At 38.3% G+C, this 26,683-nt stretch overlaps 1 protein-coding gene across 4 annotated transcripts in view; it reads right to left on the bottom strand.

The window, feature by feature from the left end:
* Positions 1-2,922: 2,922 nt before the first annotated feature.
* The window catches only part of LOC117522174 (pituitary adenylate cyclase-activating polypeptide type I receptor-like), a 40,970-nt gene continuing 17,209 nt past the window's right edge, over positions 2,923-26,683 (bottom strand). Inside the window, exons 3-14 of one of the 4 annotated variants that reach the window (XM_034183566.1) lie at positions 26,509-26,619; positions 26,303-26,400; positions 26,117-26,214; positions 25,780-25,912; positions 19,749-19,902; positions 17,539-17,599; positions 15,913-15,982; positions 14,503-14,594; positions 9,433-9,516; positions 6,911-7,040; positions 4,714-4,755; positions 2,923-3,183 (exon numbers count right to left, since the gene is read on the bottom strand). In XM_034183566.1, the coding sequence (XP_034039457.1) occupies positions 2,959-3,183; positions 4,714-4,755; positions 6,911-7,040; positions 9,433-9,516; positions 14,503-14,594; positions 15,913-15,982; positions 17,539-17,599; positions 19,749-19,902; positions 25,780-25,912; positions 26,117-26,214; positions 26,303-26,400; positions 26,509-26,619 (1,298 nt within the window). In that variant the 3' untranslated portion in view covers positions 2,923-2,958. The remainder of the gene's footprint in view (positions 3,184-4,713; positions 4,756-6,910; positions 7,041-9,432; positions 9,517-14,502; positions 14,595-15,912; positions 15,983-17,538; positions 17,600-19,748; positions 19,903-25,779; positions 25,913-26,116; positions 26,215-26,302; positions 26,401-26,508; positions 26,620-26,683) is intronic. The other 3 variants (XM_034183567.1, XM_034183569.1, XM_034183568.1) reach the window with 3 other exon arrangements.

Genomic DNA, 26,683 nt, shown 5'->3' on the forward strand with positions numbered 1-26,683 from the left:
ATATATAACTTTGGACTGTCATGGCATAAGTTCCAGTCAGTCAGGCGATCAGTTTGGCACTTTAAAACGCATTTACTGTATACATCCCAAGCCAAATATAACCCTTACATTTTATATTGTAATTTTGAAAACAAATAAACAAAAATAGATTCTCTATTGACAATGTTTGAATTATAGGATAGTTTACTTTTTTACAACTCTTTTAAAACTTTGTTTGCTATCAAGCCTCTGAATGCTCTATTCATCTTTGACAAGTGCTTCATTTGTAAGAATGAAAAAAGTCAGTTCTGCAGGAATCCGTGAGAATGAATGAAGTGGATGACCTGACAGTTACAAAAATTTGCAAAAAAATATGTAGCAATAAATAGCACTACCTACTTGATTTGTGTGTGTGTTTTAAAATTTTTATAAAAAAATTGATTGATTGATTGATTGATTTTATTAGCGACCCTTAATTGGACTAAGCGGTAGAAGATGAATGAATGAATGTTCTGCTTAGAATAACTTGACGCTGACTTAACTGTCTTTCTTTGAATGCCATGTTTGTCTTTAAATGGCAGAGAGAAATTTGCCAGCGTCAGGGTATTTAAGTGAAGTAAGGTTTGGTGTCACTTTTTCCAACCAGAGGATGGAAATATTGTGCTATGTACCTTCCAAATGGACTTAACTAAGAGAAATAATGACGGAGACGGCCAGATAGCTCCAGTTAGGCTAAGCAATGCAGAGAAGATAGCCTAATTTGTTAATGGCAGCATTAGTGATAGACCATAGAGCAGACATTCTACCCAACACCCGAAAGATGAATATTGAGCTGTGTACGTTATAAACATTGGTCATAGACATCAACTTCATCTGTATTTGACAGACAGGCTAAGACATAAAAAGAAATAATGTTGGAAATAGTTAGCTAGCTCCATATATAGCTCCAATAATGTGCCCAGCATAGCCAAGCTTGTTAATTGTGGTATTTTTGATAGACTATAGGGTAAATATATGGCTTATATCAATAGCCATTTTTATAACAACTGAAAGGTATATCTAGTAATATATGCAACAGGTTGGCCATTGTTGGTGGTGTCATATAGATGGTGTGCAGATGACGGCATGGATCACGTGATATGTGGTCACGTAGCTATAAAGGACGGCAACGTCCGCATTGCATGAACGGCAAATGTGCTCTTTCGCTTTATTAACAACTGTCTACACAAATTATACCATCATATTGTTTCCTTACTGTGCATACAATTGCATGAGCCATCAAAAGAAGGGCCCCGGAGTACATTTTTATTGTTTTCCCACTATAAAAAGTGGTGTGAAAATGAAAATTCTCTGTCACGTTTTGCAATTTTTCTGTATTAATTTGTTCCTCAGTGAGCTCTTCTTTCTACAATCAATTGACCTCCAAACCGAAGGTAAAGTGTACAGTTTCCTCCATGAACTGTGGGTCATTTGAGTGTCTTTGTAGTTTTTTGACTCCGTGTTGTGAAGTTTATCATATTTGCGGACTTTTCTGCCAAATGTATTTGATCTATGATTGAAATGTAATTGTGTGCAAACTGCAAAAACTATTAAAATATGACAGGAGGAAGGAGTGAAATCGTAAAAGTAAATCTAGCAGGTGCATGTCACACTGTGGCCAGCCAAATTAATGGCCAGTCTTTTAATCATGGAAATACGGTGCCCACTTTCCTCAAATCAGTGAGTGTCAGTGCTGAACTTTAATTTGGCACCTCAGTTACTGGGCATGTCCAGACTGCTTTGTTTGGTACACTATATGCGAGAGGTTTTTAATGGAAATGCATTGCAACTGGACAGGTCATTTTGTCCGATGTGAGCAAAAATACATTATACAGAATCCGTTATATACGGTATTTGTTACATGAAAAACCATACAAAAACATTGGGACTTCTGGCTGGTGAGCGCAACTATCCAGTTTATATGATGACGGTTTAGGTGAGTTTTACCACTCGGGCTCAGTAACTCGACTGATGACCATGTTCTGCACCCATCCTGCTGCGAAGAAGCTGTAGGCATCCAAACTTTTATATACCTTCAGGGCTTCTCCTGTGAAGGGTGATGGAGTGTTGATAAAGTAGTTGAAAATGTCTGGATATTGCATGTCTGGCTACCGCTCAAAATTGATGAAACTGTTGAACTTCTGAGGCAAATATTGTTGGGATCCATGTTGATTCTCTGTATTTTCTCTAAATACCTCTTTTGATGTTCAGGATTGAGCACTTTGGCTATATTGGACAAACGACGATCTAGCATTGGCCGTGTTGTGTTGTATATGGAGCTTACAGTCCAGTATGGCTGCGTAAATAAAACCGCGTGTTACATGTGACGTCACTGCACACTACCTATAGCAGACTATACTCAAGGTTCTTGAAATGGAGCAATATTTCCACCTGGTGGGCATTTATGATTAATGCAGGTACAATCAAATTTCAGCAAGAGCTCTCGTATTATTGTCACACAATCTTGCTTGGAAAGTGATTACCTGATCTCATTTGGTTCTAACCAATTTTGGAATTAACATTTTAAGGTGGAAGCCAAAACTGGAATCATTGAAATACAGATTCTGCTCAGAACTAACTGACTCAAAAAAGAAAAAAATTAAAATTCTGGTTTAAAGCCCTCGTCTGATGGTATATTTTTATACCAGGATATGTCAACTCTGTGGGTGTCCTGCAGGCTGTCAAAACTGAGTAGAGCACTAGGAGACTTGATTGCTAACAATGTTTTAATATGACTAAGGTTGTAAAAAACTGAACTCAATAGTCTGCGAGAACTTTTAAGTGCATCAATAATCACAATTCAAAGATCATCTGCAGAGTCAACCAGCCCTAAAATACTTTAGTAATAACTCAAATTTAACATGTGAGAGGGGCCACTTTGGTCGGCTCAGGTTTGTTTGGATGTTTGTGGAATGGCACCTTGAAGTGGACTTCGGCCGATCAGACGCTCAGGTTGGGAGGCTGATGTTGGTGCTCTCCGCCAGCGGGCTGGACATCCTTATCTGGGAGCTGCTCTTGCTGAGGATGGACAGCTGAGTTCCGCCGTTCACTCCACTGCTGGCCAACGAAGGGTGCCTCTGCTGCTTCAGGTCCACAGCAAAGTACCGGTTCACCGTCCAGCTGCGCCATTTCCTCTTGATCTCCGACTGCACCTTCAGGGAGAAACTTCACAAGGTCATTTTTAATGTACTTTAGGTTGTTCCAGCTGAATGCAAAGGTACAGAATAAACAATCGGTATACAGCCCTGTGCAGAAATCTCAGGCATGTTTAAAACAAACAAACAAAAAAAGGCTAAGAAGCTGCAAAAACAATTTTCTTAATGTTAAAATTTTTAGGCTTGAGCAGAAGTGTAAATATATTAGAATAAAACAAACTCCTAACACTGCAATTAACATTTGGAAAAGTCCGATTTGTCTTTTTTATGACATACAAATGAAGCGGAGAAATATTAAAACCCACATTTTTACAGAAAAACAAAAAACAAAAAACACTGCAATACTTTAGGAGACTTTTGCACAGCCCTGTACAAAGTCTGCTCACAAAAATATTTAAGAAAACACTTTTAGAACTTATAATAATCTAGATAATAAATTTAGTTGTACAGACAGGTGTGCTTTACAACACTGATGCAAAATAAAAATTAAGACCAAAGATTTAAGCTTCATTACAGTTTGTTTATTGAAAGGAAAAAACTTCAGTACATAAATAATAAAGTTAAAATTCAAAGCATTACTAATTTAAGTATAATTGCAGTAAAATAACTTAATAAGCATTAATAAATAAATAAATAAAAGGGTGCAAAAATATCTCAATAAGTGTAAAAAACAAATACATGTTTTAATAATTATAATAAAGACATTAAATAAACAGAAACAAACAGTAGCAGTCAGAGTGTTAAAATAAGAAAACCTAAATAAAATTGCATAGAAATGCTGATGAATATCAGAACACAGAGTTAAATTACATGTCCAAAAAAGCGATATTTTTATATAGATTATTTTTTTGGCTAATCTGTTCAGATGCTTCATCTGTAAATATATATTTCTTTTATTTGCTCACTCACATCATAAACCATCATATTCATTCATATTTACAGCTACAGTGTTGCTGACTCACAAACACCCAACACAAGATTTCATGTGTGTTTACACTAAATACCAGTGTTAAGTGCGGCAGTGGCCACAGGACCTCCCTCCACCTCCTCATTAGGTCATTCAAGCCTTAATACAGCTGTTTGCAGAAACTTGCCTCGCCTTGGGGCAACTGTTTGTTGTGATTTGGCGCTATATAAGAAAAAAGTTGATTGATTGATTGATTGAAACTGGGGATTAACTTCCTCGACTGAGAGATTGTCTGACAGATCTTTAAATAAAAAAGCCGAGCCTTCAAACAGCAGAGCCGATTCCACCAAGTCTAAGTCTATTTCCTAGAAGGTGTCTGTGAGCTGAGCTACAAGTATCAAAACTACAAGCATGATGTTCAAAATGCCTCCAATGCTTTATATTACAAGGATGTGACTGATGTGAATTCATATCAAAATGTATTTTGTTTGTGTGTTGCAGGTCACGCCCCACAGTTTCACAAAGATTTGAAAACACAGAGTGAGCCTGTCATATCAGGCACAACTTCAGAGTCAATCAAAGCATCATATCCTCAACTTTTCTGGTATCAAAGTATCAGGAACGGAAGCTTACCTCTCCATTCAGGAAACAGTACAGGACGGCAACCACGAAGCCCTGAGGAGGACAACCAGACAATAATAAATTATAGGAGTCTTGCAGTACACACACACACACACACACACACACACACACACACACACACACACACACACACACACACACACACACACACACACACACACACACACACACACACACACACACACACACACACACATATATATGTGTGTGTGTTGTATTGGATGGGGGAAGGGAAAGATGTTATAAAGGGGTTTGTACCATTCAGCTGAATTTGATTTCATGTATTTATGAATTCATTCCTAACAGGGGTTAGTGGGATTTATAGATTGCCACCCAGTTAAAGGTGCTCCAGTAACAACAAGTGCTTCATTTGGTTTGTAACAGCTTCATTACTTGTAAAAGTATTTGGAAGCCAAAAACAGTTATGGATTTATATAAAATAAAAAAACCCTTTTAATACATTTTCATCACCCATGTAGTCAAAACAAATAAATCAATAAATACAATTATTGGATTAACTCAGCTCTGTTTTGGGTAGAATTTCCATCCAATAAGTATATGCAGCTCCAACGTAATTAAATTACAGTATTTTACAGAGTATAAGTCACACCAGAGTATACACACCTTTTTTTCTGTATTATCAGCTGTTTCATTCGGGATTTCTGTGCATGATTGAAGAGGTCTTTTTATTATTGGCATGTATTCTTTTATTATTAGAGTTTATTTTGTTTAGTGCTTTGATTTCTGGGAAAGTCAAATGGCCTGCATTTATATAGCACTTTTCCATCTGCATCAGAAGCTCAAAGTGCTTTACAATTATGCCTCACATTCACCCATTCACACAGACACTCACTCACTGATGTCAGGGTGCTGCCATGCAAGGTGCTTTCTACACACCGGGAGCAACTTGGGGATTAAGGACCTTGCCCAAAAGCCCTTAGTGATTTTCCGGTCTGGCTGGGTGTTGAACCAAGAATCCTATGGTCCGAAGCCCAACGCTTAACTTTAAGACCATCACCTCCCAATGTCCAATATAAATTGTCATTAGAGTTATTCTTATTAACAATAAATGCATGATATTTTGGAATATAAGTTGCACCGCAGTATAAGCTGCAGGGCCTCCCAAACTAGTAAAAATACAGTGACTTATAGTCCGGAAAATACAGTATATTGCATGGATGTACGTGAAATTGAATTGAATTTATCCATTAAGGCATATTGAGTGCAGTTTTGTTTTCATTAAACAATGGTTTCTAAAATGATAATTCCCAATATTTTTGTAGATTTTGGCTAGCATTGGCTAATGAATACCAACCTCTTCAAAATTGTTTCAAAGATTAAATAATTGTGCATGCTCCTCGATGAAGTAATATTTTATTGTCTACTTGCCTGGTGGCTCCATCCTCCTCTGTTCCAGTCTCAGTCTTGCCTCTCTGACTTTGTCTCCAAACTGTCCCAGCTGTGCTGTCTTTCTGATATGCTCATTCCTAATCCTATTCATCCTTGTCACTCCCCAAGAAATATCACAGCGTCTTCAGCTTTGTTTTCTGTCTTTTTGTTAGCTCTACCTACTCTAAGCCACACAACGTAGCTGTCTTCTAAACTTTCCATTTTACTCTTGCAGATATCCTTCTGTCACAGCCACCTTTCTCCACCCACTCTACCCTGCCGGCACTCTCCTCTTCACCTCTATCACACTCTCCATTACTTTGAAGAGTTGATTCCAAGTATTTCACCTCTTTATCACATGCTCCATTACTTTGAAGAATTGATTCCAAGTATTTAAACTCATCTACCTTAACCACCTCTACATCTTGCAACATCACCATTCCACCATGCTCCCTGTCATTCATACACATGTACTTTGTCGGGATCCTACGTGACTTTCATTCCCCTTCTCTCCAGATCATACCTCCACCTCTCCAGACTGATCTCAACTGGCTACTTACTCTCACTACAGATCACACTGTCATCTGCAGACATCATACTTCTGTCGGATCTCATCTGTCAACCTGTTCATCACCACTGCTAACAACAAAATAATAGGTTTATTCCTTTTATAAGCTTTGTACGCTATGAGTAATTTGGAAAAATGGTGATCAGTTTGGGTCTTCAGCTCACCAAATTCATTATCCTTTTGTAATGTTGTAAATCAGAAGTGCAAATTGACAGAGCTGGAAATGTGTACCTGAAATGACCCCAGGCCTAGCTCGAACACCAGACGCTCCCTCTTGCTGACATCTTCAGGTGAGAAGGCAAACACGGTGTAATGAATCCCAAAAAGAGGGATGAGCAGGAGGGTGGAGCGCGCCAGACGCCTACACACACACAAAACACATCATTTAATAAGACAGAGTCAAACAAATCAAAAAGGTTTCAAAATCACCAAATGGGAGACAAACACACTGACACAATGTCACAGCACAGCTTCTACCAACTGCGTCAATAAATTCACTTAGACAGAGCATTAAAATGTTTAGGAATAACTATGTCTGTGTTTGCCTGAAGACATTACAGCACTGAATGGCAAGAAAGACAAATTGTCAGCACAAGTAAAATGTCCTCATGTTGTGGCATTTCTACAAATGCAAATAGGTTCCACTCTGGTTTACAAACTGAATTTAACACATTTCAACCAAAACAGTTTTAGTTTTTTTGGTCTTAGAGCTAAAAAATTTAGTTCCTCCCCGCAGACCCAGAAAGTAAGAGGATGTGAACAGTACCAACATAATAAGTGGGCAGTTCTGCCACTGCAAAGAATGAGATAAATACTGAGTAGATGGATTCATAGCACCTTAATTTTTGGAGATACTGACCAAACTCTGTTTAAAAAAACTAGAACTTTTTCTTTTGTTTTTTTGTTTTGCTGCTGTGGAAAACCAGTTTGAGCTTTTATCAATGCAGCTTGTGCTGTATATATTATAAAAAAAATGTGTCTTATATACACTTAGGAAATGACACAGAAACACAAAATGAAACACACCACAAAATGAAAAACACAAATGTGCAACACACAGGTTTTGACAATGCAGTTTGGGGAACCTCCAGGGGCCCTTAAGGAGCAGAATAAACCCAACACAACATCAACTATTACAGAAAGAAAACTGTCTCTCTCTCTCTCTCCTAAACTAATTGATTTTGCCTTACTTTCTTAAGAGTTGTTACAGCAGGTCAAGTACAGATCCGCATGTTGATTCGGTAATGTTAAGTGGGTAAGGTTTATTTATATATCAATTACCACAAATAAAATTTACAAAGTGCTTCACAAAAACGTTTGGCACACGATTTGACATGTTTTACACCAGATGTCCTTCCCTTTTTTTCTGGGTGTCATGCTATATGTCATACGGTCTTGTCAAATTATTTGCAATACAAAGTTTTTACAGCCATCATCAAAACACTTCACTGGACACCAGACAGAAAACGCAAATGAGGCAGACCAAAAACAAGTGGAAACGGACTGTGGAAGCAGCACTACAGAAGATGGGCCATACCTGGGGTATAATTGAAAAGATTGCTAAAGATCGACAGAGATGGAGAATTTTTGTTGTTGCCTGACGTGCCGTGGGCATGACAGGCATTATGTAAGTAAGTGTAAAGTTTGTACAGGCTATAATGAAACACTTTGTAGAATTAAACCGTTGTTGCATTATAAGGCATGTATATGCGATAAGTACTTCGGAGGTCACTCGCATGGAATGCCTTGGGCTGTAAAACATTAAGGGAGCACTTCTTGGACATGCATGCTATGCATGAGTTACATGGACCTGATTAAATCTATGAAAACACTGGGGGAAATATCCGTAACTTGCCCAAAGAAGGGTGGACAAAGTCCTTTAAACATGTCCCAGATGTGACAATGGGAACAACAGGATCTTTCTGGTCATCAACATACACTTCGTACTATACTGTTGCAATCTTGGAATAATGCTTCCCTCGCAAGCCGATAGCGGAAATGGAACTTCACGCTTAGTCGCTCGAGATTTACGCACCTTTAAGCATGTGCATTCAGTTTGTAACATCATTCTATTGGGGGGTATGGCACCATAACAGCCCAACAACAAATTTCCCCCACTACTCTCAGTAACTATTGAGACTGGGCTTAAATTACTCAGAAACACAAAGTTTCTTTGTGGTCCAATTGAACATTATTCCTGAAAATGTCCAAAAATGCCCGCTTTGACCTTTAACCCCCAATAAAATCCTCTTAAGGCATCTGAAGACAGGTGTTTGTCCTGGTAGCGATGCCTATACCTTTCCAGGAGAATGAAGGTCTGTTTTTAGGGTCTTGGTGCTTCCTGTCTGACTGTAAGGTTGTGAGAGTTGGAAGGTGATGACTAGAAATCTTTGGTTCGAATATCTTTGTGTCAAACAAATGGTGATTTAGGGAGATTGGGATGAGGTGGAGTACTTATACTGTGAGCACATATCAGGTGTGACATTTTGGTCATTGTTCATTGTTCATGATCCAGCACACAGGTGCCTCAGTGTTGAGGACCCCAGTGGCTGACGAAGGCCAAGGGGATGCCCACATTTCAGCAGGCTGCAGCAGATACAGCATGGCTACTTTATAGAGGTGGGGGTGGACAAGTAGTCTGCCTGGGAGGTTACCTCTGTGGGTGGAGCTTCTCCTTTGGAAGTCAAACAGATGAAAACCTGTAATAACCCCTGGTGTAACATACACACGCGCACACACACACGCACACTTACAGTGTGATGGTAGATAACTCTGACATCCTGCACGAATGCTGAACAGCCTGTGTGGGCTCACTGAAGCATTTCTGAGCACAGCTGCTACACGACACAAAGACAACACAACAACACAACAAAGACGTCTTTAGGGACACTGACACACAAACTTACATTACATACACGCACATATACTTGCACTCTGGCTTGCACAGAACCAAGCAACATTTGACAGTCAGCAGGACCTCAAAAGACACATCCGGTGCTGAAAAACACTTGAATTCATGAAATGCAGCAAATTGTGATAATCTTAGACTGATTTAAGTTATTATGCTTCTATATAATGCATTTATGAAATTAAATTTTTGTGTCTGTTACTTGTTTATGCAAATCCCAAAATATCATTAACTGACGGAATAAAGCCAGTGTAATCTTTAATAAACTGTTAGTAATATTAAGCACCTGTAAAATAAATAAGCACATAAACAAAGAAACAAACGTGTCCTGTATGGTTTATCATCTGCAGAAGTTGTTGCATATGAAATATGCAAGTAGCAAATTTAAATTGACAATGTAAACAAACCAAATGCAGGCTCTGGCTGCACACCAGTGACTTGTAGAACTGCTTTTGGCCATGTATGAGGTTGTCTCTGTACTCCAGCTGTACACATGACCCCTCAGTCATATATGGCTCTAAACCACGCCCCCTTTCCTCAGTCCACTGTTGATGAATGCCTCACATATGGGACAGCTGGATTTTTTTTCCCTCAAAATATCTTTGGTTACAAATAATCCCTGTAAAAATATTAAAATGTTGGCGGATAAACAGCACATCTGGTCCATTATTTTCTACTGACATTTCCCCTCCCCCCAACAACAACCAATAATGAACACTCAAAACTTGATCAGCATATGAGTTGCCTTTAACACTCACATAAAGTTAATGAAATAACTTTTGTTGCATTTTCCACCAGTAGTCTGCACTCTTACTCATTCAGTGGCTCCACAGGCTCGGCATCCCTACAGGGGGCGCTAAACGTCCAATTTAGATATGTTTGCACTCTTGAGTGAAGCTCTATTTATAGTGCAGCAGATAATTGAAACAATCTTTCTTTCAAATGGTGATACAAGCACCGAATTTGCACAAATACTCCTTAAACACTTACTCTTTTGAAAAAGCAGGGTGTCCACTTGATTTTTCAATAGGCGGCCAAGTTGGGGTCAATAAAGAATTACACAGGGGTCAAAATTTACAAATGCTTCAATATTGAAAAGTATACCACATTATTCACCTGATCTTAACAATTCCAAAAAGGTATAGTTTGGACTATTTTTTGAATGGTATGAAGTTATGGGGTAAAAACGGTGACAAAGGTCAATTTCATTTTGTATGGGGGAGCAAAGTTAAAGTTGCTCCAATTTTGGTAAAAAGTGATGCAAATTATTGGTTGAGCGAATAGGGCTTTTAAAAAGAATAGTTTGGACCATGTGTCATACTTATTTATCATGTTACAGGATATCATATGTCACAGAATCCAAAGGACGTCAACCTTGTTTGACCTTTACTTTGGATAGTAAACATTCAGCACAGTCAAAACAATTTCATTTATTAATCGTATTAGCTCAACCAATAATTTGCATCACTTTTTACCAAAATTGGAGCAACTTTAACTTTGTCTCCCTGTACAAAACGAAATCGACCTTTGTGACAGTTTATGCTGTTTTTACCCCATAAGTTCATAACATTCAGTCATAGCTAGCCCAAACTATACTTTTTTGGAATTTTGTGATCAGACTGTAGTGCATGGCCTCGATGTGCCCTAATTAAATAAATACATTAATGCTTTCTCAACAAAAACCTGAGTTTTGAACGGAAGACGCAGACTGTGTTTTCACTCTCAGTTGAGAAATTCCTAAGTCCATCTGGAGATCTGAAGATAAGCTTGGAAACATCCCCCGTGGGCCCACACTGTAGCTCACAGCAAAAACAGAACTGTAACTCAGAGTTCTTCAAAGGAGCCCTTTGCCTGTTTATCGGTTAAATTTCGGACACTATGAATTACATGACATTATAATGGCTTCACGTCACAATCTGAAATTTCCCATGCCCGAAGAACCCACCTTAATGGCCTCACGTCAAGGCCAGAACTCTCAAGACTAGAAGAGGATCTCCCCCCATGATAAGACCTGGCCATAAAACTTTGAGTTTGACAACCAGTTGTTACCTTTAGGTCTAAGTGAAGAACAAGACATTTGCTTAAAATAAACATAATAGCATCAGTATCCTCTTATTTATATATAAAACTTCTAATGTTGTCTGTGTTGCTGATTCAAGCAAATACTTTGCATGTACTCCATTTAATTGACATGTGTTCCTTGTAACTGATGTGTGTCAAATGTGATGTTTCTGACTCATTCACATTTTAATAGTGGAATATTCTTTAACCAAGTGGTGTGTGTAGGATGTATTTAAACCTTTAATAACGTTATATTCATCCCAAAATTCTTAGAATAGTGTACTATAGTTCAATACAATAGTACACCAAAATAGTTAATGTGTTTAAATAGTTGAATCATTTTTGTCTGCCCTTCTGAACACATGAAGGTTCTGTGCAGTTACACACCCTAAATGGGCACAGTTTAATGACATCAGGCCCCTTTAAAAAGTTAGAACAGAGTTTCTCTCCCTTCACTCTTCGCTCTTCTCTCTCTCATCTCCCATTCTTGGAGCACTCTGCAACCCTCTCTCTTCCTTTCTTTAAAACACTTAATTTCATTTTGGGTCAATAAGGCCCCATGCTAACTAAGCTAAAGCTACCACATGGCTTCAATGATTCATTGTTATTCTTTGACAAACTTTTAACAAATAGCCTGACGCTATAAGGTGCGTTAAGTCTTTCGAATTTTTAAGAGAACTTCCGATCTGAACTTTTCAAAATAATAGCGAATTGACAAAAAAACGACTTTCCTTTTCTGTAATTCTCCAATGTTTTTTTTTTTAAGTTTTATCTTCTTTTATCTAAATTCACAAAGACTTTTAATCTGGCTCCAACAAAGTTTTTAAAAGCTACCAGAAACCATTTTCAACAAACGCCTTCCACCTCTGGGGTACAGCAAGCTGACGACCTGACTGCAAGCAGCCATCCTGTAGGTAAAACCAGCCAACACAAGCTGTGGGATCACCTGGGGAGACCACTGAGTTAACCCCTGACCCAGGTGAGCTCATGCTGTAAAAAGCTTACATCAACGACAGACGGACAGGTCATCCAAACCACCTCTTTAATGAATCAACCAAGTGACCCAGTTAAAGGTTCCAGAAAAAGGGTTTTGCTGTCAATGGATACAAAGTGGCTTCTTCTTCTTTTTAAACATATTCATATGTTTGTTTAATAATTTTCTTAAAATTAATTGACTTCACATTTCATCACTTAATTCTAATCAGATTTATTTACTTAAAGTCTTTAAGTTTTATCTCTTTCTCTCAACATCTCATGGGTGACCAAACTGTGTCCATAAATGAACTTATTTAATCACTGTCCACAAAAATGACAGTAAACTGTTCATTTCTTGTAGAATTGTAAATAAACTGTAAATATTTCTGCTGTGGTTCATTTTGTGTTCAGAAGGAAAACCTTTGGTCAATCGTATCGTGGAATTCAGACTTTCAGACCTGAGACTGATTAATTAAATTGAGACTGATTGATTAATTTGAGATATTTGATTTGATAAATTTTAATTTATAATAATAATTTTTAATTTTAGTTTGATAAATGAACGTTTAAATTAAAGTACCTATGCTCACTACCTATGGTGGTGCCCCGAGGATTAGATTTATTCTAACTAAATAACAATTATTAAACCCTAAAATTGTTAATTATTTTGGTGACCCATTAAATGAGGTCTAGGCCAATCTAATTCAATTTGGGAGTTTAACAGTACATTCACTACATTAAATTGGTGCGTCGGTGTGAGGTGCCATTCATTCCAAACAATTAAATTAATTTAACTGCGCTTCATTTACTTTGGTGCGCCCGTGTGAAGGCCCTATAAATTCACTACATTTTATTCTGGTGCCCACGTGTGAGGCGGATTTGTAATTTTGTTACATTTTATTCTGGTCCCCCATTGCGAGGCATGTAAGTTTGCTATAAGACAAATAATGTGATATAGTTTTCAATATGATTGGAGTGTCTTTTAATTTTGACCCCTATGTAATTCTTCAATGACCCCTACCTGGCTGCCTATTGAAAAATCAAGTGGATAGTCTGCTTTTTCACCAGAGTAAAGGAGTATTTGTGCTGAATTTGGTGCTTATATCAACATTTGAAAGAAAGATTGTTTCAATTATCTGCTGCACTATAAATAGAGCTTCACTCAAGAGTGCAAACATATCTAAATTGGACGTTTAGGACCTATGTAAATATTCTCTAATCCGCTGTACTATTACAATCACTGTAAGTAAAGATTTTGGGAGACTTTTATGTTAAATCCAATTTTTTAAAAAATGGTGCAAAGCTACAAATCTTTCACATTATTGGCTCATTTGGAATGAAGGTCCCTGAAAGAATTGGTGATGTTTCTAAATGGGCAAGAATGAGATCAGCTGTGATATGATAGGCAAACTGCAGGTTTTCATTTCAGGTGATCAGATTTTCCTCGGTTATTCATCCCTTAAGAAGAGTGGAGGAATTATTAACTGAAACCACCTGTTGATATGATGGGTTGGACTGACAACCTGCAGAATGTTATGGAACATGACCTTTTTTTTTTGCATGTGTATAATTTTAGAGACTATAAGACAGGTAGATATGGTTGAGGTGGCCTTAAATAATGCGAGAATTTATAATATTGAGGTTGATGCAAAAATCAGACATTCAAACAGGTATGTGTAGTTATGTGCCAGTCTGCAGGTTTTCACTCCTCAGCAGTGGAATTCATTGATAAAATCTCAGCTCTTCTAGACGGCGTGTCAAACAGTAAAATCCCCAGAGGGGGTGTGTTTGGTTGGAAGGAAAACCTGCAGAGTGCTGCATTAATTTATCAGTTCATCAACTTTTAAAAATCTGCACACTACTGTGATGTATAACTTACAGGTAAATACTTGATTCATTCCCACCGATGTCTGGAGACTGCAGCTTCTGGACCAGAATAATGATGATTCCAATGAAGAGCACAAAATTAATCTGTAATTAACAAATGAATCAATCAACTGATCAGGAAGTAATGGGCCAAAAGTTAAATGGGCAGCAGATAAAAAGGTGATGCATCACCCAAAAGAAGACTGAAAAGACTGGTAGTCTAGGACCGAGCAGAGACATGTATGCATGTCATTTAGGAGAGGATGACTCAACTGTTCTAGACTAATATGACTCCAATGAACAACTTGGGATATGTGCCAAAATCTCTACCCGGGACGAACAGCTTGAAAATGACCACGCCCTTTTTCGTCCCGAGTATTACTTCAAATACAGCTGCATTCTTTAAACTGCAGCAGCGATAGATTTTCCAAGGTATTCAAAATGTTCAGAATGACCAGTACATGTTTAGAAGGGTCATAGAGGAGTGAAAAATTTCTAATTTTGATATTTTAAGAGAAAACATTAGGTCAAACGACCTACATACAGTCCGGAATTGCCACATATTTAACAACTTTAACTTTCTGGGCTTAAATTTTGTGCATACATGTCTAATCCAGATCCCCCTTTAAGATCTATAGATACTGCTGTCTGCTTATGAAACAAGTTTTGTATTTTTCAATTGAAATCAATATTCCATTGATATGACTGAAAATAAACTTTCATTATATTTGGCAAATGCTCGTTTTCTTTCAATGTACGGTAATAAGTAATAAGTAAAATATAGAATAGAAACTTTATTGTCATTGCACATATATACATACAACAAAACGTTTCCTCTGCATTGAACCCATTCTAACTACAGTTAGACACAATCCAACCACTAGGAGCAGTGGGCAGCCACAGTCCAGCACCCGGAGACCAACTCCAGATGTAGACGCTGTCTTGGTCAGGGGCAGAGAAAGGAGCCAACCCTAAATAAGCATGTTTTTGATTGTGGGAGGAAACTGGAGTGACACAGGGAGAACATGCAAACTCCACACAAAAAGGTCAGGAATCAATCCCACAACCTTCTTGCTGTGAGGCACCAGTGCTAACCACTAAGTCACCATGCCATGCTTAAAATATCAAAATAGAAATTTTACACTTTCCTGTGACCCTCCAAAACATGTACTGGTCATTCTGAACATTTTGAATATCTTGGAAAACCTATCGCTGCTGCAGTTTAGAAAATACAGCTGTATTTGAAGTAAGGCTCGGGACGAAAAGGGTGTGGTCATTTTCATGCTGTTCGTCCCAGATAGTGATTTTGGCACATTATCCCAAGTTGTCCATTGAGGTCATATTAGTCTAGAACAGCTGAGTTATCCTCTCCTAAATGATGTGCAAACATGTCTCTGCTCGGTCCTCTATGGGTTTGTCGTACCATTATGGAGGCAATAACAGGTCCTTTGATCACCCACCAGAGGGCAGTGTTCTCATTAGTGTCCCAGCACCTGGATCAGGAGAAAAGAAGATTAACCTTTTAAATGTTCTTCATCATTTCTCACACACACACACACACACACACACACACACACACACACACACACACACACACACACACACACACACACACACACACACACACACACACACACACACACACACACACACACACACACACACACTCAACAAAAATATAAACGCAACACTTTTTGTTTTGCTCCCATTTTGTATGAGATGAACTCAAAGATCTAAAACTTTTTCCACATACACAATATCACCATTTCCCTCAAATATTGTTCACAAACCAGTCTAAATCTGTGATAGTGAGCACTTCTCCTTTGCTGAGATAATCCATCCCACCTCACAGGTGTGCCGTATCAAGATGCTGATTAGACACCATGATTAGTGCACAGGTGTGCCTTAGACTGCCCACAATAAAAGGCCACTCTGAAAGGTGCAGTTTTATCACACAGCACAATGCCACAGATGTTGCAAGATTTGAGGGAGCGTGCAATTGGCATGCTGACAGCAGGAATGTCAACCAGAGCTGTTGCTCGTGTATTGAATGTTCATTTCTCTACCATAAGCCGTCTCCAAAGGCGTTTCAGAGAATTTGGCAGTACATCCAACCAGCCTCACAACCGCAGACCACATGTAACCACACCAGCCCAGGACCTCCACATCCAGCATGTTCACCTCCAAGATCGTCTGAGACCAGCCACTCGGACAGCTGCTGGAACAATCGGTTTGCATAACCAAAGAATTTCTGCACAAACTGTCAGAAACCATCTCAGGGAAGCTCATCTGCATGCTCATCGTCCTCATCGGGGTCTCGACCTGACTCCAGTTCGTCGTCGTAACCGACTTGAGTGGGCAAATGCTCACATTCGCTAGTGTTTGGCACGTTGGAGAGGTGTTCTCTTCATGGATGATGCGAAGGAGATGTGTTGCACTGCATGAGGCAAATGGTGGTCACACCAGATACTGACTGGTATCCCCCCCAATAAAACAAAACTGCACCTTTCAGAGTGGCCTTTTATTGTGGGCAGTCTAAGGCACACCTGTGCACTAATCATAGTGTCTAATCAGCATCTTGGTATGGCACACCTGTGAGGTGGGATGGATTATCTCAGCAAAGGAGAAGTGCTCACTATCACAGATTTAGACTGGTTTGTGAACAATATTTGAGGGAAATGGTGATATTGTGTATGTGGAAAAAGTTTTAGATCTTTGAGTTCATCTCATACAAAATGGGAGCAAAACCAAAAGTGTTGCGTTTATATTTTTGTTGAGTGTATATATATATATATATATATATATATATATGTGTGTGTGTGTGTGTGTGTGTGTAACCACCAGCTATAACCAGCTGCTTATCTTTTTCCATCTCAACAATTTTAAGAAATTAAGAGATTCAATTTAATAAGTTAAAAATATTGTGCATGTTGAGATAGGAGATAAAATGTGTCATAGATTTCTCTACACTGATTATGATAAACAACAAAATACATTTCTTCTCAATCAGGAAATGAATCTAATGTGTGGGAGTGGATTTGAGACGCACCCTGTGTCGTGAAAATGAAGCCTCAGAACTGCCCAGACAGTGACGCAAATTGTTGGAGTTCCTGTAATAACAATAATCATTATTAAATTGTAGAAAATTAGAGTCTTTATCGTAATTAAACTGTGTCATATATTTAGATAATTACAGCATTTCATGAAGTCTAATCATCTTGTTATTTTTTCTGGCTTTAATATTATCTGTGCCTGTTGGTTGGATTTGTAGCACCAGATTACACAATAATGAAGAGAACAAAAAAATAAAATAAAATAACTTGAAGGAAATGTACTGTGTATATATGTTGTTAAGTGTACTGAGACGTCTTGCAAAAAATACTTTTTCCCATCATGTTTATTTTGTTGCTGTACTTTGAAGGAAAAAACAGATCATCTTTTATTTTGTTTTGCTTTTAGACTCACTCAAAACTTTGGGAATACATGAGCAGGTTATATTTCAGCATCACACTCAAACTGTTTTTAGGTGGATTTGGATAAAGGTATAGTACAAACAAGAACTACAACAGCACACAGTCCCATTTAAGTTAAATTAACCCCACAACCAAGTTCCAATCCTTAATCCACTCTAGTGGACCACTCATGTCCTAAAGCTAAATAACCCGCCAGATCTGGATCATTATCTGGATTTGTCCTGAACTACACACATGGATAATCAATCACAAAATCCTGATCATCAAACTTTGATCTTAATTGTGACATTGATCGTGTTTGCGCACCTTCGTTTCTTAGTACTAGTCTGTAGTCCTGAACCCATTCATTGTTCTTAATTGCTCATCTTTGATCCAAATCTTTGTTTTCAATCTCTCATCTTTGATCCCACGCGTTGTTCTTGGCCACTTATCTTGATCTCATTCATTGTTCTCAGTGGTTCATATTTGAAATTGTTGTTTCAGACACTCATCTTTGATCATTTTTGTTCTCAAATATTTATCTTTGATCCCAACTGTTGTTTTAATGACTCATCTTTGATCCTGTTTTTTCAATGAATCATATTTGATCCAAATCTTTGTTCTCAATCACTCATGTAAGTGTTGTTCTCAATTTCTCATCTTTCATTCAGATTGTTCTCAAATTATTTAGCTTTGATCCTAACTGTTGTTTCAATGACTTATCTTTGATTCCAATCTTTGTTCTCAATCACTCATCTAAGTGCTGTTCTCAGACACTCATCTTTGCTTTCTCTATGCTGTGTAAAAAATATTACTGTGAGCAGGATGCGTCACATGTTGTTAGTGGTACGACTTGAGTCAACTGACTAAACTGACTTGTGGTTGCAGGCTTGCACACACACTGTCTATATTTCAGTATAATTCCAGGCACACACTTGTGCACCCCTGGGAAAATTACAGTGACACCTATTGTAATTTTGACTTTAACTTGACTTATTGTAGAAATTCCCAATTCCTTATGCACAAGCACATGTGACCTTGGTGGCCACCAGATCTAGGTTTTGGAAATGATAAGATCAACTTTATTTATCCAAAAGGAAATTATTTTGCCAGAGTACCGAACAGTAAACAGTGAACATTATTTTTTACAATAAGTAATAAAAATTTATATGAAATGCCTGAAAGACATTTGCACAATATGTTTGATAATTATGCACATAACTCTGAGTAATTGAATAACTCTCAATAACTCTGTTCATTATGGATTCATCCTGCAGACAGGAGAGAAATTGTGCAGTCTGACTGCCACAGGTAGCAAAGACCTCCTGTGGTGTTCTGTGGTGCACCTCGGCGCTCTCAGTATGGCTGAAGGTGCTCTGACAGGATGTCAGTGTGGCATGCAGGGGGTGGGAGGTGTTGTCCAGGATGCTGAGCAGTTTCCTCAACATCCTCCTCTCTGACACCTCCACCACAGACTCCAGACAGAGCCAGCACGCCTCATGAACTTGTTGAGTCTATTTGTGTCAGCTGCCTTCAGCCTGCTGCCCCAGCCCGCTACAGCATAGAAGATGACACTGGAGACCACCGAGTGATAGATAACACATCTGCAGCATATTTCTGCAGACAATGAAAAATCTGAGCCTCCTGAGGAAATACAGTCAGCTCTGACCTTTCTTATACACAGCATCTGTGTCCACACTCCAGTCCAGTTAGTTGTCTATGTGGACACCCAGGTACGTGTAGTAGTCCACAATGTCCACCTCAGTTGCATTATTATTCTCACACACTGCTCAGTTTATGTGCTCACCCCATCCTACAATGGTGTACCAATAGAAGTATCGTCTCTCAGGAAAGAAAGTCTCCACCAGCAGGGTGAAGAGGTACAGACCCTCAATGAACAGCCAGAAGTAATTGGACATCACACAGTAATGGAAGAAAACCATCACTGCTTTACACGCCACCTGTATTTAAACAAACAAACAAAATACCCGCGTTCAATGCAATGGATCAGAAAAATATTAAAAGCTACAGTGTGTAGGACTTTGTGTCCTTTAGCGGTGACGTCCAATTCATTGTTACAGGCAACACGCTAATGAACAGATGGTTATGAATCCTACAGTATATTTGACTTCTGATAACAAACACCCCTAAACCCGACACACTGTAGCATTAAACACTTTTTAAAATAGATTTTAAACTTTCTACATAGTTCTTTTCAGAACATCATCCCATATTTCATCACTTTATCCAATTGTATAGTCAAACCAGTCACATACTGTAAAATGTCATAGGGATTTTTTTTTAAAACCTGATCTGTATGAAGGCCTTATCTCTGAATCATGGAGGTAAAATCCCTCAGGGGGAATAACAAATTACATAAAGCTATAAGAAGGATTTTAATTTATTTTAGACTCAATGACTTCAAGGTTTTTATTTCATCATCAGCAGTACACCTGGGGTTCACATGCATTTATATGTTTTGTGGATTTATCTGTTTTGTGGCAGTCCAGATGGATGCAGATGTACTGATGGGATTGTTTTGGTACATATATTTATAAGGTCTAATATAATTATGTGCCGTTTTTGTTTTGGAGCTCATAAAGATAATAAACATGAGTGTGCAGTGGTGGTACCAGAATTTATATTTTTTGCTTGGGGTGTGGTTAAGTGGTGGGACCATATAATTTATAAATTGAGCAACCATGCAATATAAAGTAAATTTCAAATGCCTCCTAGATACAGTGAAGTCACACATACAATACACCAATGATTCCCAAAGTGTGGGCTGTGGCCATCTATTGGGCCTTGAAGGTACTGCAGGTAAGCTGTGCATGGCCATGAAAAACAAGTGAAAAAACAAAGGTTTTTAGTTTTGTAATAAAGTTTAAAATAACTCCAAATTAGTTATTTTTAAAATGTAATCTTAACTAATACAACAAATCAAATGGCTTTGATGTATTAGTTTTGATTACTGATATCTCATGGTAATGAGATATTACTCATCTCATGTGGGTGCTTTTGGAGAGGACCAACCAGAAAATGTGTCAGTGACAAACAGACTGAAGTATTGGAGTGTGAATGACAAATTTACTTTTTTTTTTTTGCATCAGGAAGGGCATCTGGCATAAAACATGTGCCAAATCAATATGCAGATCCACTTTGAATTTTCTGTGGTGGCCCCGGGGTGAAAATAAGGGAGAAGCCGAAAGGACTTACTGCTGTTTAAGTTGGGACTACAAAAAGTCTTTTGGGGGCTGCAGCCCCATCAAGCCACCCGCAGAGAGCCGCCTATATCGCTACAAAAAACTCCTTATTTCTGTACAATGTGGCGGTTAACGTCACCAGCATGTGATGAATATTCAGTGAATACTGGAATCAGTCAGGTCATTTGATCCAAACTACTGCCTTGATGTTAATGAAAGGCTGAACATTCTCTGTGGTGTCACCAGTTACCGCACTGAATCTGCTTCTTGGTATGGGGACCAGTGATCGCCATGACAACAAAGCAAAGGGTTTTGAAAAGAGGTCAGTGCCCATTGATATGTAAATGGACTCATAGTAGAAGATTTCAGTTGGCCTTTGCTGAGGCTATTAAACGTACATAATTAGGCTTATTTTTCATACAGGCGACTTGCTGTAAGATGGTTTGTTGTGCATCTGTATCATCTCATAGCATGTTTGCTTTTTGCCCAAATTTGCATTTGATTAAAGCTCCTTCAAAGCTACATGTCAAACAGGAAAGTCTGGAACAAAAGTGCTTAAAGCCCTCTGTCTCTATCTCATGCAAAAAAGATATTATTATTTCACACATGCTTTCCCTCCAGGGAACAAAAGACTACACGAGAATTTTCTCTGGAACCAATTAACAAATGTTGTACTGGAAACATTTTTGTAACCAAACACTGTGATCGTTTCATGGAACAACTGTCTCATTATGACATCAGGGTTCTGTTCTGGCTCCACTTTTATTTGCTATTTATATAAATTGCTTTTGGGAGAGAATGTCCAAAACTCCTGCTCGCACTTTTATGTAGATGACAATGTTATGCAAGTTCAACTGAAGCTTGTCCTCAATGATAAACACTACCCCCCAAAAAAGAAAAGAAAAGAAAAAAAAAAAACCCCTACAAAACCCAAATTAATAGCCTTTTCAAATGCTAGGAAGGAAGAGTCACTTTTCAAGGCAAATTAAATAAATAAATAATCACCTAATGGTACCTACCCATATGGAAAAGAAATAGAAAAAACTTACAAGAAGTTACATCAGTTCCAGTAATAAACTTTATTTTTGACATGTGTTGTGCTTATAAGTCTCAGTTTGATATTACACATATCTACTAAGGATTCTGTATGTGGAATTACTGTCATATATTGTTCTTTGAAGTTCCCAATTTATACAAGTCACATATTGTACAAATTTACTTAAGGATCTTATATCTGGTTTGACTGTCACATGAATTACTTACAAGTTCCAGATAGAACAAATACAAACTTTATAAAATTTATGTATATCTTTTCCATATGGGTACTGGAGATAGGTTGGCATTGATATGAATGATGTATTTTTCAACCTGATGCAACACTATTCGAAAACAGTTTGTCTTTACCCTCATATGATGCAAACTAGTTTTGTCCACCAAGGATGTAATAAAATCTTCTACGTTTATGTATTCATTTATTTATAATTTAGAAGATCTTCACTTAGCCTGGAAAAAGAGTCTGTTGCTCTATAAAAAAGCCCTCCGTAAAGCTAGGACATCTTTCTACTCATCACTAATTGAAGAAAATAAGAACAACCCCAGGTTTCTTTTCAGCACTGTAGCCAGGCTGACAAAGAGTCAGAGCTCTATTGAGCTGAGTATTCCATTAACTTTAACTAGTAATGACTTCATGACTTTCTTTGCTAACAAAATTTTAACTATTAGAGAAAAAATTACTCATAACCATCCCAAAGACGTATCGTTATCTTTGGCTGCTTTCAGTGATGCCGGTATTTGGTTAGACTCTTTCTCTCCGATTGTTCTGTCTGAGTTATTTTCATTAGTTACTTTATCCAAACCATCAACATGTTTATTAGACCCCATTCCTACCAGGCTGCTCAAGGAAGCCCTACCATTATTTAATGCTTCAATCTTAAATATGATCAATCTATCTTTGTTAGTTGGCTATGTACCACAGGCTTTTAAGGTGGCAGTAATTAAACCATTACTTAAAAAGCCATCACTTGACCCAGCTATCTTAGCTAATTATAGGCCAATCTCCAACCTTCCTTTTCTCTCAAAAATTCTTGAAAGGGTAGTTGTAAAACAGCTAACTGATCATCTGCAGAGGAATGGTCTATTTGAAGAGTTTCAGTCAGGTTTTAGAATTCATCATAGTACAGAAACAGCATTAGTGAAGGTTACAAATGATCTTCTTATGGCCTCGGACAGTGGACTCATCTCTGTGCTTGTTCTGTTAGACCTCAGTGCTGCTTTTGATACTGTTGACCATAAAATTTTATTACAGAGATTAGAGCATGCCATAGGTATTAAAGGCACTGCGCTGCGGTGGTTTGAATCATATTTGTCTAATAGATTACAATTTGTTCATGTAAATGGGGAATCTTCTTCACAGACTAAAGTTAATTATGGAGTTCCACAAGGTTCTGTGCTAGGACCAATTTTATTCACTTTATACATGCTTCCCTTAGGCAGTATTATTAGACGGTATTGCTTAAATTTTCATTGTTACGCAGATGATACCCAGCTTTATCTATCCATGAAGCCAGAGGACACACACCAATTAGCTAAACTGCAGGATTGTCTTACAGACATAAAGACATGGATGACCTCTAATTTCCTGCTTTTAAACTCAGATAAAACTGAAGTTATTGTACTTGGCCCCACAAATCTTAGAAACATGGTGTCTAACCAGATCCTTACTCTGGATGGCATTACCCTGACCTCTAGTAATACTGTGAGAAATCTTGGAGTCATTTTTGATCAGGATATGTCTTTCAAAGCGCATATTAAACAAATATGTAGGACTGCTTTTTTGCATTTACACAATATCTCTAAAATCAGAAAGGTCTTGTCTCAGAGTGATGCTGAAAAACTAATTCATGCATTTATTTCCTCTAGGCTGGACTATTGTAATTCATTATTATCAGGTTGTCCTAAAAGTTCCCTGAAAAGCCTTCAGTTAATTCAAAATGCTGCAGCTAGAGTACTGACGGGGACTAGAAGGAGAGAGCATATCTCACCCATATTGGCCTCTCTTCATTGGCTTCCTGTTAATTCTAGAATAGAATTTAAAATTCTTCTTCTTACTTATAAGGTTTTGAATAATCAGGTCCCATCTTATCTTAGGGACGTCGTAGTACCATATCACCCCAATAGAGCGCTTCACTCTCAGACTGCAGGCTTACTTGTAGTTCCTAGGGTTTGTAAGAGTAGAATGGGAGGCAGAGCCTTCAGCTTTCAGGCTCCTCTCCTGTGGAACCAGCTCCCAATTCAGATCAGGGAGACAGACACCCTCTCTACTTTTAAGATTAGGCTTAAAACTTTCCTTTTTGCTAAAGCTTATAGTTAGGGCTGGATCAGGTGACCCTGAACCATCCCTTAGTTATGCTGCTGTAGACGTAGACTGCTGGGGGGTTCCCATGATGCACTGTTTCTTTCTCTTTTTGCTCTGTATGCACCACTCTGCATTTAATCATTAGTGATCGATCTCTGCTCCCCTCCACAGCATGTCTTTTTCCTGGTTCTCTCCCTCAGCCCCAACCAGTCCCAGCAGAAGACTGCCCCTCCCTGAGCCTGGTTCTGCTGGAGGTTTCTTCCTGTTAAAAGGGAGTTTTTCCTTCCCACTGTAGTCAAGTGCTTGCTCACAGGGGGTCGTTTTGACCGTTGGGGTTTTACATGATTATTGTATGGCCTTGCCTTACAATATAAAGCGCCTTGGGGCAACTGTTTGTTGTGATTTGGCGCTATATAAAAAAATTGATTGATTGATTGATTTGTCTGTTAGCAGGATTACATCAAAATTTACTGTACGGATTTTGATGAAAGTTTAGAAAGTTAGATATTAGGCCATGGAAGACTCCATTAAATTTTGGAGGTAATCTGGACCCAGATTCTGGATCAAGATTTCACTTTATCAATCAATCAATCAATCGATTTTATTTATATAGCGCCAAATCACAACAAACAGTTGCCCTAAGGCGCTTTATATAGATTTTTAATTATTACATCAAAACTACTTCACAGATTTTCATCATATTTGCACGACAGATAGATATTAGGCCATGGAAGACTCCACTGGAGTTTGGAAGTGATCTGGATCTGGATTTCAATTTGCACGCTTTTTTGATAATTACGTCAAAACTACTTAACAGATTTTCACCAAATTTTCACCACACATTGGTGTTAGGCCTTGGAAGACTCTATTAAATTTTGGAGGTGATCTGGATCTGTATCTTTATCCTGGATCAGGATTTCACTCTGTTAAGGATTATGTCAGAACTACTTCACGGATATGACATCACAATGTAAAACCAAAGATCATGAAGTCACTACTATGTTCCAGCTTGTGAATTAAATATCAGATTGCAACATCTTGATCAGTAAGAGCATTCTGGTTCAGTATGCAATTATTACATTGTGTTGTGGAATCTGGATCCTGGTAAAGTCCGGTTCACAATATGAATCACATAAGCTTTTATTGTGAGTCCTTGTCAACCCTTGGCGGACGTCAGAAATCTCGGATTGTTCTTGTTTGCAGATTAAATTTTAATGCATATAACAAAGTGTGCACCGGGGTCTCTGAACAATCACGTGTGAGGTGTATGTTGAACTGACCGTGTGCACAAAGCAATGGTCGCTGTCTTCTTGAGCGTACAGCACACCGTCCTTAATGAAAACCGAGATGGCTCTCAAGATGAAGGACACAAACAGATTCATGTGAATGAAATTCCTGGTGCAGTGGAGTTTCCTGGAAAAGACAGAAAGGTCATTCATACAAAAACAAATAAAAAAAAAACAACGCTATCCCCCCAAAAGGATACAAAACAAACAAACAAACAAAAAACCCACACGTTGTCATTTTTTGTCTTTTGGGCTATTAATAAATTATGCTTTATTTCTGTGCTGTGGCGGAATGAAATGGAAAGTTTGACTTCCACATGCAGAAGCTCACCTGAACCTGCAAAGAATGACCATGGCTGTAGTCAGAGACACCAGCGATGTGCTGTAGCCGACCGTGTACAGCGCTTTGACTGATGCATAGTATGTATCCTAATATTAAAGACATGGCATGAGTTCAAATTGCAATAATGTAAGCCTCTGAGTAAAGTGCTTTATTTTGGTGAAAATAAGGACATACAGGGTTTGTGGTGTTGTAGAAAAAGCAGACGTCCACATAATGAGGGAAAGGTTCAGACCAGCCGTCCTCTGTGCAGTTACGGCTCACCTTCCCCATTTCTGCAAGCGAGAAATGTGCCAGAATTAAAGTGTGCAAAGTTGAAACACTATGATAGTTATTTACAAAATTCAGATGAGACAAGCAACCAGTTGAATAAGTGTCCTCACCGTCATCAGGGCCCATAAAGTCATGGAAAAGCTCTGGACAGTTAACCACCACGACCTCACCATCCTTAGCAGCCTGCCAGCAGGTCAGGTTGTCCCACATCCATGGGCATGCTGAGGGGGTGGGACACCAGAAACATACATGGGCACATTAAAGAAGCTCTAAAGCACACTCAAG

Source organism: Thalassophryne amazonica, chromosome 12 (assembly GCF_902500255.1).
Source record: "Thalassophryne amazonica chromosome 12, fThaAma1.1, whole genome shotgun sequence".
Taxonomy (NCBI): domain Eukaryota; kingdom Metazoa; phylum Chordata; class Actinopteri; order Batrachoidiformes; family Batrachoididae; genus Thalassophryne; species Thalassophryne amazonica.